General features: G+C 37.5%; 1 protein-coding gene across 1 annotated transcript in view; it reads right to left on the minus strand.

Moving 5' to 3' along the window:
- Positions 1 to 8971, minus strand: part of CCDC148 (coiled-coil domain containing 148) — a 260420-nt gene extending 251449 nt beyond the window's left edge. Inside the window, exons 1-3 of the mRNA XM_049773125.1 lie at positions 8924 to 8971; positions 2617 to 2712; positions 2356 to 2537 (exon numbers count right to left, since the gene is read on the minus strand). Of these exons, the coding sequence (XP_049629082.1) occupies positions 2356 to 2537; positions 2617 to 2712; positions 8924 to 8971 (326 nt within the window). The remainder of the gene's footprint in view (positions 1 to 2355; positions 2538 to 2616; positions 2713 to 8923) is intronic.
- Between the last annotated feature and the right edge of the window lie 3130 nt (positions 8972 to 12101).

The following is a 12101-nucleotide window of genomic DNA, read 5'->3' on the forward strand; positions in this document are numbered from 1 at the left end:
TACAAATATTTGTCATGTTTATTTTCTTCTCTTCCAAAGAAAGAACATTTACTTTTTTTTGTTTTTGTTTTTGTTTTCAGGTCATACCCAGTGACACTTAGGGGTTACTCCTGGCTATTCGCTCAGAAATAGCTCCTGGCTCGGGGGACCATATGGGACGCCAGGGGATTGAACCATGGTCAGTTCTGGGTCAGCCGTGTGCAAGGCAAGCACCCTACCGCTGCACTACTGCTAGGGCCCTGTTTTGTAGATTTTTTTTGGTGGGGGGAGGTCATACCCGGCAGCTCTCAGGGGTTACTCCTGGTTCTATGCTCAGAATCGCTCTTGGCAGGCTCGGGGCGACCATATGGGATGCCAGGATTTGAACCACGGTCTGTCTGAATGAAAGGCAAATGCCTTACCTCCATGCCATCTCTCCGACCGATTTTGTAGATTTTTTAAAGAAAATATACTTTTGAATATATTCTGAAAAAATATCCTCTGATGAACCACAAATACAATGTGATTAAAATTCAGTTTTGACAGATACATCTTTTATACTATAAATTCTATATTAAACTTAACTTAATGAACTAACTCATAAACATTACCATGTATTACATCAATAGTCTCCCTTCTATATGAAGTTTCTGGGGAACATTCTAGAGAGGAATACATGCTTTTTATGTTATTATGTTATCTTAAATTTCTCTTCAAATAATTTTTTACAAGAAATAAAAACTGTTGAAGGGATATTTATAGCTCTTTAAAAGTAAATGTTCTGGGGCCGGAGAGATAGCATGGAGGGTAAGGCATTTGCCTTTCATGCAGAAGGTCATCGATTCAAATCCCAGCATCCCATATGGTCCCCCAAGCCTGCCAGGAGCGATTTCTGAGCAGAGCCAGGAGTAACCCCTGAGCGATGCCGGGTTTGAACCAAAAAAAAGTAAATGTTCTGGGGCCAGAGCAGTATGCGCTGTAAGGCGTTTGCCTTGTGCTCACTAGCCTACCCCAAGCGATTTTTGAGTGCATAGCCAGGAATAACACGTGAGCGTCACCAGGTGTGGCCCCAAAACAAAAAAAATCTACAAAAAGTGTTTTGTGTTCACCATAGGACAAAAATTACAGCAGATTATAGGTAACATAATGTTTATGTATATTTTCTATTGCCATAAATAGTGGAAAAGTCATTGAGGACAGAGAAGAAACCACTGAGAATAATAGTTGGAAGTGATCACTCTGGACAAGAACTGGGTGCTGAAAGGAGATAAAGGAGTTAAAGTGATAGGCATGATATCTCTCAGTAACAATTTTGCACACTACAATTTCAAAAAGGAGGTAAACGAAGAGACAGACAGACAGACACAGACAGACAGACAGACAGACAGACACAGACAGACAGACAGACAGACAGACAGACAGACAGAAAAAATGTGAAAAGAAAAATGTCTGCCCCAGAGACAGACAGGAGGAAGGGTGGGAGGGAAACTGGAAACATTGGTGGCAGAAATTATGCATTGTTTAAGGGTTTTGCACATTGTATGACTGAAAGTCAGTCATGAACAGTTTTGTATCTGTGGGGAAAATGTATTATGAATAACCTTATAACCTTGTGTTTACATAAATTATTAAAAAAGAAGATAAAATGAGGGGGCCGGGCGGTGGCGCTGGAGGTAAGGTGCCTGCCTTGCCTGCACTAGCCTAGGATGGACCGCGGTTCGATCCCCCGGCGTCCCATATGGTCCCCCAAGAAGCCAGGAGCAACTTCTGAGCGCATAGCCAGGAGTAACCCCTGAGCGTCACAGGGTGTGGCCCAAAAACCAAAAAAAAAAAAAAAAAGAAGATAAAATGTGTCATTAATTCATCATCATTCCCCAATTCCCCATCAGGTTAAAAAAGCAACAAAAAAATAACATGCTTGCAAGATTCTACTTGCAAGAAACATACTTTGTGTTTACCACAAGACAAAATTACATTAGATTATAGGTAACATAATTTCAACGGTAAAGTTTCTATTGTTATCCATCAAATTTCAAATTCTAATTTGAAAACCACATTCAGCATTTTCAATAAAGACCTCATCATGTTTTAATCTTATAAATCTTTAAAATAATTATTTCAGAGACCATAATGGTGAACAGGAAACTCTCTCCATTCAATAACCAATCTAAATATTTACTAACTGAATATATTCCAATTGCTTACTAACTGTAAGAAGAGTAAATTAGAAGTGTAATGGCAAAAAAAAGCTACAGAACCAAAATAATTGAAGCTGGGCATATTAACTCAGGGTAAACTATGTCTTGCATGGGTCCAAGACCTAGCTAGCAAAATACATGCATGCACACATAGATGCTTTACCTATTACATTTTTACCTGCATATTTCTTCTAACTGTAGATCAAACTCTTGAAGCCTCTTTTTATATTTCTCTGTAAAGTTATAGAACTCATTAAGAATTGAAGATTTCAGATCAGGGTATGGACAGTCTAGATTTTCTAATTCCATGGGCAGTTCATTAAGTGGGTTGCTTCTTTCTTCTGAAGAATGATCTAATGTCTTAAAGAAAGGACCTGTGATTATTTTATTAACACAAATGACATATTAATAATCAAAATAATATCTACACTGTACTTACTTTCATACTCCAGTCAGAAAGATCATTCTCTATTTTCTGTTGTTCCAGGCTAAGTCTTTCAAAGACATCTTTCAACTGCTCCTTGACAGAATCAACCTATGGAAAAATTTAGACAAGTAGTATGTAAAATACTGTGCTTCATTCAATACTAATATTTATTTATTTATTTATTATTTATGGGTTTGGAGCTAAACCCAGCAGTACTCAGGGGTTACTCCTGGTTCTTCATTTAGAAATTGCTCCTGGCTGTACTTGGGTAACCATATAGGATGCCAGGGATTGAACCTGAACCAGCCACATGCAAAATAAGCATTCCTCTCATTATAATATCTCTCCAACTCCCTAATACCAATACTTACAGGCATATGTATTATACTAAAAAGCAAATAAATGAAAAATCAAGTAAGAAAAATTCTTTGACATAGGTTCAGGGTCTAGAGCACATGGTGGTAGCCAAGGTAGCCAACCAAAACCATAACTATCAATCAACACATAATGGGGAGTAGATAGGGAGATAGAATTTTACACCAGAAGTAACAGAGACATAATTCAGTGGTGAAGTTTGCAGTAACCTTGTATATTAATACCATAAACTTAAGCACTATTATCAACATCATCTTAACTATGATAAGATATTAAAGAAAAAAGAAAAGTTGATCAAGCACAATTTATAGTTATAATATAATAATTATTCATATTTATAATTAAATAGAGAAGGCTTGGAGAAATGCTATAGATCACAAGTTTTATCAGAAAAAAAGTCCAATGTGATTTCAGGTTAAGAAAATACAGTGGGATTACAGGTATTTTGAATCAAACAAGTCTCACTTGGTCTTTGCCTTGTAGCAAGGCAAAGATTTGAAAGGACAATATTTCTATTATGTTGAGTGAAATAAGACAGAGAGAGAGAGAGAGAGAGACAGAGAGAGACAGAGAATAGTCTCACTCATCATGGGATTTAAAAAAAATAAAAGAGGTAGTATAGTAATAATACCCAGCAACAATAAAGAAGAGGACCAGCCCATGATATGAAGTTTACCGTAAAGAGTGGTAAGTGCAGTTAGAAAAATAACTATATTAACAACTACCATGACAATGATAGAGAAATGCAAGAAGACAAGCAGAGAATAGGGAGGAGGGAAATGGGGGACAATGGTGATGGGAAAGTTGCACTGGTGGGACCAGAGAGATAGCATGGAGGTAAGGCGTTTGCCTTTCATGCAGAAGGTCATCAGTTTGAATCCCGGCATCCCATATGGTCCCCCGTGCCTGCCAGGAGCAATTTCTGAGCCTGGAGCCAGGAATAACCCCTGAGCACTGCCAGGTGTGACCCAAAAACCAAAACAAAAAAAAAAAAAAGAAAGAAAGAAAGTTGCACTGGTAAATGGGGTTGTGCATTTTATGGCTGAAACCCAATTATGAACATATTTGTAACCGCTATGCTTAAATAAATTATTTTTTGTGGTTTTTGGGTCACACCTGGCAGTGCTCAGGGGTTATTCCTGGCTCCAGGCTCAGAAATTGCTCCTGGCAGGCACGGGGGACCATATGGGATGCTGGGATTCAAACCAATGACCTCCTGCATGAAAGGCAAATTGCCTTACCTCCATGCTATCTCTCTGGCCCCTAAATAAATTATTATTAAAGATAATAAAAAAGGACTGTCTCTGATTCAATCTCCCTTATTTACTTTTAATCCTTAACTCTAATCCCCAAAAGAACATAAATATATTTTATGCCATTTATTAAAATATATTATATATATATTATATTTTAATTTTTTGTTTTAAAGTTTTCTCCCTGCCCAAACTTCTGTTGTTGGTAATACAGCAAACAAGGGTCTCTCTCTTTCTCTTTCTGTCATCTCTTTCTCTCTCATCTCTCTCTCTTTCTCTCTCTCTCTCACAGACACACATACCTGGCTGTAGTACATGCACATTTGGGGGCTGTGATTCTAAGGGGTCACACTCCACTAGTTGTGATGTTTGCACATGTGCCTCTCCAAGGATGACATACTATAGTTGCAATGCTCACAGAAGTTTTACCTTTAACTATACTTTTCTACTACACCTGACTGTTGTGTAACCAGAAAGCACATGTGGCATATGTGGCATCAGAGATCACAAACAGCAGAGTCATCTGGACTATTCTCAGTATATACAGTTACACGAGAAATCAAACTCATGGCCTTTAGCATGAAAATCACACTCTCTAAGACGCTGAGATATCCTTGGACACTTAATGATTTTTAAATCATTATTATGCATGAAATAACATTAAGAAATATCTAAAAATTCGGGCCCGGAGAGATAGCACAGCGGTGTTTGCCTTGCAAGCAGCCGATCCAGGACCAAAGGTGGTTGGTTCGAATCCCGGTGTCCCATATGGTCCCCCGTGCCTGCCAGGAGCTATTTCTGAGCAGACAGCCAGGAGTAACCTCTGAGCAGTGCCGGGTGTGGCACAAAAAACAAAAGAAAAATAAAAAGAAAGAAAGAAAAGAAAAGAAAAGAAAAGAAAAGAAAAGAAAAGAAAAGAAACGAAAAGAAAAGAAAAGAAAAAGAAAAAAAATCTAAAAATTCAAATGAGAAAAATAACCAAAAACCTATTTCTCATGCAATGATGATTGTGATGCTTGTCAGGAAAGATATTCCAGAAGTTAATAAGAAAAATAAGTAACAGGAAGTGGTAAATGATGTAAAAACAAGTGCTGAAATAGGAATAATTATGACTAATATCAATATAATGTAAATTATCATTTCTGGCCTTTCTGAGCAGAGGGCAGTTGAGATAAGACTTCACAGTCATGGGATAATGGAACACATCAGTATAAAAGGCTTTGAGATAGAAAAGAATCTGGGGGGGGCCGGTGAGGTGGTGCTAGAGGTAAGGTATCTGCCTTGCAAGCGCTAGCCAAGGAAGGACCGGGACCGAGGTTCGATCCCCCGGCGTCCCATATGGTCCCCCCAAGCCAGGGGCAATTTCTGAGTGCTTAGCCAGGAGTAGCTCCTGAGCATCAAACGGGTGTGACCCGAAAAAAAAAAAAAGGAAAGAATCTGGATATGAGAAACAGAAAGTCTATCAACAGTAACAAAAACTATGAGGAAAAGTAAAGAATTAGAAAGGGAAGAGACAAAAGAACCAGAAAGAAGTCCTGCTACCTGTGGACTTCGGGAAGTTTGGCAATTCTGATTCAGCAGAAGCCCTAATACGATTCACCAGAGAATAACTTGATTCTCTGTGTTTTAGGCAGGATCCCGGAATGCTAGAATGGAGGAAATACCAGAATGAAATAAAGGAGACCAGCATGAAATTATTGCAGTCTTCCAGGATAGAAATGAATGTTGAAACAGATACAGGTCTATGAGTAAGATAATGAGCAGAGGGATTGGAGAAATAGTTTAATGGGTAGAGTACATGGTTTCCATGCTGAAAGATCAGGGTAGAATCCTTGGTGCCAGATGATTTCCTGATCCCCATTAGGAACCTGGAATAGAAGTAGTGCCTAACATGAGCAGATGAGGTACAGAAAACATATATGGGGTAATATATATATATTGGCAGAATTTGTGTACTTGCAATTTTAATACATAAGACATATATATGGAGTGGATGGAAGATACATAAATTTATTTTTATATAAAACTAATTTACATAAACTTAAATATTTTTATAAAATAATAAAAACTTTATTAAATAATACCAACCTCTTTCAGTATTGCCACTGAGTTACACTCCCCATGTGTGTGTGAATCTTCTATAATGTATTGCCTTCTGTATTTTAGATCTTCTCTCAGTTGCTTAATAGGATTTATCACATTATCAAGGTAAGTGTACCATTGTTCTGATAACTCTTGTTCTATAGTTAAAAATATTAAACCAAGGCATAACATTATTTTTGTTTCTTCAATAGCAATCAATAAAATATAGATTAATTTTTCTTTTTTAAAAAATATTTTTTATTTTTACCAAAGTGGATTACAAATCTTTCACAGTAATATTTTAGGTAAAAAGTGACATTGAATCAGGGGCATTCCCACCACCAATGTTGTCCTCCCTCCACCCCTGTTCCCATCATGCATCCCATATCCCCTTACTTTGCCCCCCCCCCCAGGCTGCTAGTATAAGTGGTCCCCTCTGTGTCTAGCTTGTTGTAGATTGGGTATTGATTCTGTTATCATTGGCTTTGGATTTGGTATTTAAGTCTGATCATTTTTTATTTCTACTCAATGTTCATATGACTACTTGGTCTTGATATCCTCCTTTATCCCCCTTAATTTGTGAGGTGGAAAAAGATGGTTCAAGTTATTTGGTTCTGTTAGAAGGAAAGAAAAAAGGGGGGAACAAAAATCAAACAAGCAAAAAATGGGAAGAGTTTTTCTAGAGGCTATAAATAGCAATTTAAGAGAGGAAAGGAAGAAAAACATAACAATACAAAAAAAAAAAAACCTGAAAATCATCATAGCAATAAAGTCAACAACCAAACAATAACCATGGTCCCAAAATAAAACAAAACAAAGCACAAAAAAAAAAATAAAAAACAACAATTATTTGTGCTTTTTTTTTTTTTTGCATAGGCACAGTAAATATTGGGGAGATTAAAAAATGAATTCCCTTGGCCTAAGAGATACAGGGTTTCTCTGCCCTTGAAGTATACTGTCATGGGAATAATTACAGACTCCATACATGCTCTTTTACTCTCCCCTAAGTCCTTTTGTGATGTCTGGAAACTTTCCGCTTAGTCGTGGATGATAAAATTAGACCTCTGTAACTAGAGATCTTGGTATTTGCACAGGTCATAGGATGGAGCCTAGGATGGAGTCTTTCTTTGCAGTTATAGAAGTTCTGTTCCAATACTGTTGTTTTAACCAGTTTTGGTTTTTGCACTGATCCTAGGATGAAGCCTAAAATAAAGTCTTTAATTATGTTTCCAGAAGTTCTGCTCAGTTGCAGCTGTCTCAGTCAGACCTCTGGAATTAGAAATCTTGGTTATTGTACAGATCGTAGGCCAAAGCCTAGACTAGGGTCTTTTTCATTGGTCCCAGGATTAGTTTTGCCCAGTCATGGTTGTCACATCAGTCTTCTGAAATTAGCGATGTTGGCTTTTGCACAGATCAAAGAATAATGTGTCTTCTGATTTTATCTTATCAGGTGGTTAGGTAAGACAACCTGTTCTTAGATCAAGTTGTTGCCATTTTCTCATTGTCAGGATGTCATATAAAAACTGGCACATGTTGGTGTCAGAGCAGTTAAGAATGTCCCAGAGGGAGTTTGGTTCCTGGAGCTGTTGCAGAGAACTGTGTTGGTTCTATGTCTGAGACCTAGGGTTCAGGGTTGGACAGTCACTGTCTAATCACATGGAGTCTAAGTTGGGACCACATGACATGTGTTCAAGGTGGGAGGTGCCCCTGTGTTGCAAAATGTATGAATTCTTATCCCTAGTAGATAAGAGCTTGTTTCTATACATAAAATTTCCCCTTTTTTAGTATGCTTTTGCAATAAGAAATGGTGCTTTATTATATTGCTGGTGCATTTGGGTGATAGTTAGTGTCAGGTTCCATCATCTCTGTGCCCTGGTTTTGACATGCGCTTTTATCCCAGGCAAGACTTTTTCTCGTAGGTTTTTGTACCAAGCAGAACCAAAACAGGTGAAGAGAAGGAAGAGAAGGAAGAGGAAGAGAAGGAAACAAAAAACAGGAAGAGAAGGAAACAAAAAACAAGACAAAAAATATATACATACTCACATATGTAAAGGAAAAAATAATAATTTTTAAATTCCTTTAAAAACAGTATTAATAGGGCCCGGAGAGATAGCACAGTGGCATTTGCCTTGCAAGCAGCCGATCCAGGACCAAAGGTGGTTGGTTCGAATCCCAGTGTCCCATAAGGTCCCCCGTGCCTGCCAGGAGCTATTTCTGAGCAGACAGCCAGGAGTAACCCCTGAGCACTGCCGCTGGGTGTGGCCCAAAAACCAAAAAAAACAAAAACAAAAACAAAACCAAAAAAACAGTATTAATATAAAAACGTGAACTGAGTAGCCCATTTCCATATTTAGGTTTTTTGTTTTGTTTTGTTTTGTTTTTGGGTCACACCAAGCAGCGCTCAGGGGTTACTCCTGGCTCTAGGCTCAGAAATCACTCCTTGCAGGTGCGGGGGAACATATGGAATGCCGGGATTTGAACCACTGACCTTCTGCATACAAGGCAAACACTTTACCTCCATGCTACCTCTCCAGCCCCATATTTAGTTTTTAAAATTATTTTTGAGTTTCAAAATAAAATTCCACATTTAATATATTAAAAAAACTCACCAAAATTTCGAAGATCAGAAAGACATTCATTTCCAATGTTCTCTTCATTGAGAAAGGATTTAATTTCAAGTTCTAATTTGCATCTGAAATAGGCATGCATGATTTCAATAAATTATTTTATGCCATAACATAGAGGTTTTAAAAAACAGCAGTTGAAATAATCAACCCACTGTGGTTCTATATGTCTGATCACTTGTTCAGAAGTAAATATACTAAATGCTTGCATGGTAGGATATTTGTCAGAGACTAGAAATAAAAAGAAATGTAAGTGAACACTGCAAACAGAAGTAGGAGTGAGCAGAGAAATTTCTTGGCCTACCGTGGACTGCTTCACACAGAAAGAGCTCACAGAAGAGGGAAACCATTAAAAATATTAAGCCACCCTCATCGGATCAGAAGTTCTGTGTTTCAGCAATATTCCTAAAATAACATGATAGAGAATGGGCTAAGATGAAAGATAATAGGTGAAAATGCAATATGAGAAGAAGACTTAAAAGATAAAGGAGTAATCCCTGGGCATCACCAGTGTGGCCCAAAAACCAAAACCAAAAAAAAAAAAGTAAAAGATAATAGGGGCTAGAGAGATAGCACAGCAGTAGGGTGTTTGCCTTGCATGCAGCTGACTCAAAACGAATGGTGGTTCGAATCCATTATCCTATATGGTCCCCCAAGCCTGCCAGGAGCAATTTCTGAGCACAGAGCCAGGAGTAATCCCTGAGAGCTACCCATGTGACCCAAAAATAAAACATAAAAAAAGATAAGGGATAACAAGTTATGATGCTATTAGAAATATGGATAGCATGCAAAAGAAAGAAACAGGACACTAACTCAGATGATCCCAAACGTGAATTTGCAATGAATGAATTAAGACATGAAGCCTTAGTATAAATAGGAGAAAACTTAAATAGCAAGTCTCTCAAAATCAGTCTTAGCAATCTTTGTGAACTAGTCTCCAATGGCAATGAAAACAAAATTTAAAATAAATTACATCATAAAACTAAGTTTTTTCTGTTCAGCATAAAAAGCATAATAAATAGTTAAATGAAAGTGCACTTGTAGAATATATATTTCACAAGGAAATAAAATCCAAAGTATAACAAGAACTCTTACAATGCAACAACAAACACTTTTAAAAAGGCAAAAACCTGAAGACCCTTTCTAAAGAAGACCTAGAGGTGACTGATACAGGTACATGTAAAAAAAAAAGTTCGTCATACTTTTGTTGGGGAAAGCAAATCAAAACCACAATGAGTTTCATGCTTTTGAGAATGTCCATTATGGATGAGTGTTGGAACAACTGGATAATCACCTGTAAGAAATTAAAGATTGATCCATACCTCATACCTTACACAAAAGTCAACTCAAAATTGATTAAAGACTTTGAAATCAGACCCGAAGCTATAAAGTTCACTGAGAAAAACCTAGGCAGAACACTCCAAGACTTTATACCACCAAAAAGTCTTTGATGATAGAATGCCAATGGCATGAGCTATGGCAACAAACCTAAAATAGGACTACATCAAACTAAAAAGTTTCTATATGGCAAAAGAAACATGGGCTAAAACTAGAAGACAACTAACAGAATGAGAAAAATTTTTTTACACTCAACACATCAGATAATGGTTTGATTATCTAGGATATATAAAGCACTCACAAAGATTAGCTCCACCAAACCTAAAAAATATTTAAAAAATGGGAAGAAGAAATGAACAGACATTTCTCTGAGGAAGACCAACAGATGGCCAACAGACACATGAAAACACGTTCAACATCACTTATCATTAGGGAAATTCAAATCAAGACAACAATGAGATACCATCTTACACCAGTGAGAATGATACACATATCAAAAATAATGGAACCAATCTCTGTCGGTGGGGATGTGGTAAGAAAGAAACTCTCATCTACTGCTGGTGGGAATGTTGTCTGGTTCAACTCCTATGGAAAACAGTCTGGAGTGTTCTCAGTAAACTCAAATTTGAGCTGCCACATGGCCTACAATCTCTCTCTAGGGTATCTATCCCCAGGATAGAAAGACATTCATCCAAGAGTATGTATGCACACCACTGTTTATTGCAGCACTCGGTACAATAGCCAAGACTTTGAATCAACCTAGATGTCCAACAACAGATCAGTGAATCATGAAGATGTGGTATATACACACAATGGAATAGTACATAGCAGTAAGAAATGATATAATCATGCAATTTGCAGCAGCATGAATAGAAAATATTATGTTAAGTGAAGAAGAAGGATAAATACAGAATGATATCACTGATATGTGGTATTTGGAATAACTCCACAAAGAAACACAATGGTCTAAATGGTAGATACTCTGAACACTGTAGGTGCTAGGGTATAATGAGAAGGGAACAAATCAAGCAGAAGAGGAAAAACACAAAGCCTTTACTCTCTTTATACTACAAAGAAACCTGCAACAATGGAAACAGATGTTTAGATTGAAAAGGTGTTCAATCAACTCACTACAAAGGCCTATCATAACATTCTAATGTTTTTATTCACAGTGTCAATTGCAGAATATAAATGGATGCCAGGGACTCCCGTTGCAGTGCTCACTATCAGTATGTTTTTAGTGCCTTAATTTTTTTTTTTTTTTGGTTTTTGGGCCACACCCGGTAATGCTCAGGGGTTACTCCTGGCTATGTGCTCAGAAGTTGCTCCTGGCTTGGGGGACCATATGGGACACCGAGGGATCGAACCGCGGTCTGTCCAAGGTTAGCGCAGGCAAGGCAGGCACCTTACCTTTAGCGCCACCGCCCGGCCCTAGTGCCTTAATTTTAACATGGATAAAATAACTCTTCAACTTCTCTGTCCACAGATGTTCTTGGAGATATACATTGAACATCCTAATTTCACAATTTAGTGCTCTATCATTTTAGACTCCAAATACGGTGCTCATTATGACAACGTCTTGACAAAATACTCCAATTTACCCATTTTCTTTTGATTATGTCTGCTACTATGACCTAAAGCTTGTGACCATAAAGACCAATGAAATAGGCAACTGCACACCATAGACTTTTGCTACAAGCCCCACTCATTGAGTATGTCTCTGCAAATTACTATTATTCTTTTCTGTTTTCCTTTTTTTCTCCTTTTTTCTTCTTTTTCAATTCAAGCCATGTTACTATTAAATCATAATGCCCATGTTGTCAGT

The sequence above is a fragment of the Suncus etruscus genome, chromosome 5, assembly GCF_024139225.1.
Source record: "Suncus etruscus isolate mSunEtr1 chromosome 5, mSunEtr1.pri.cur, whole genome shotgun sequence".
NCBI lineage: Eukaryota > Metazoa > Chordata > Mammalia > Eulipotyphla > Soricidae > Suncus > Suncus etruscus.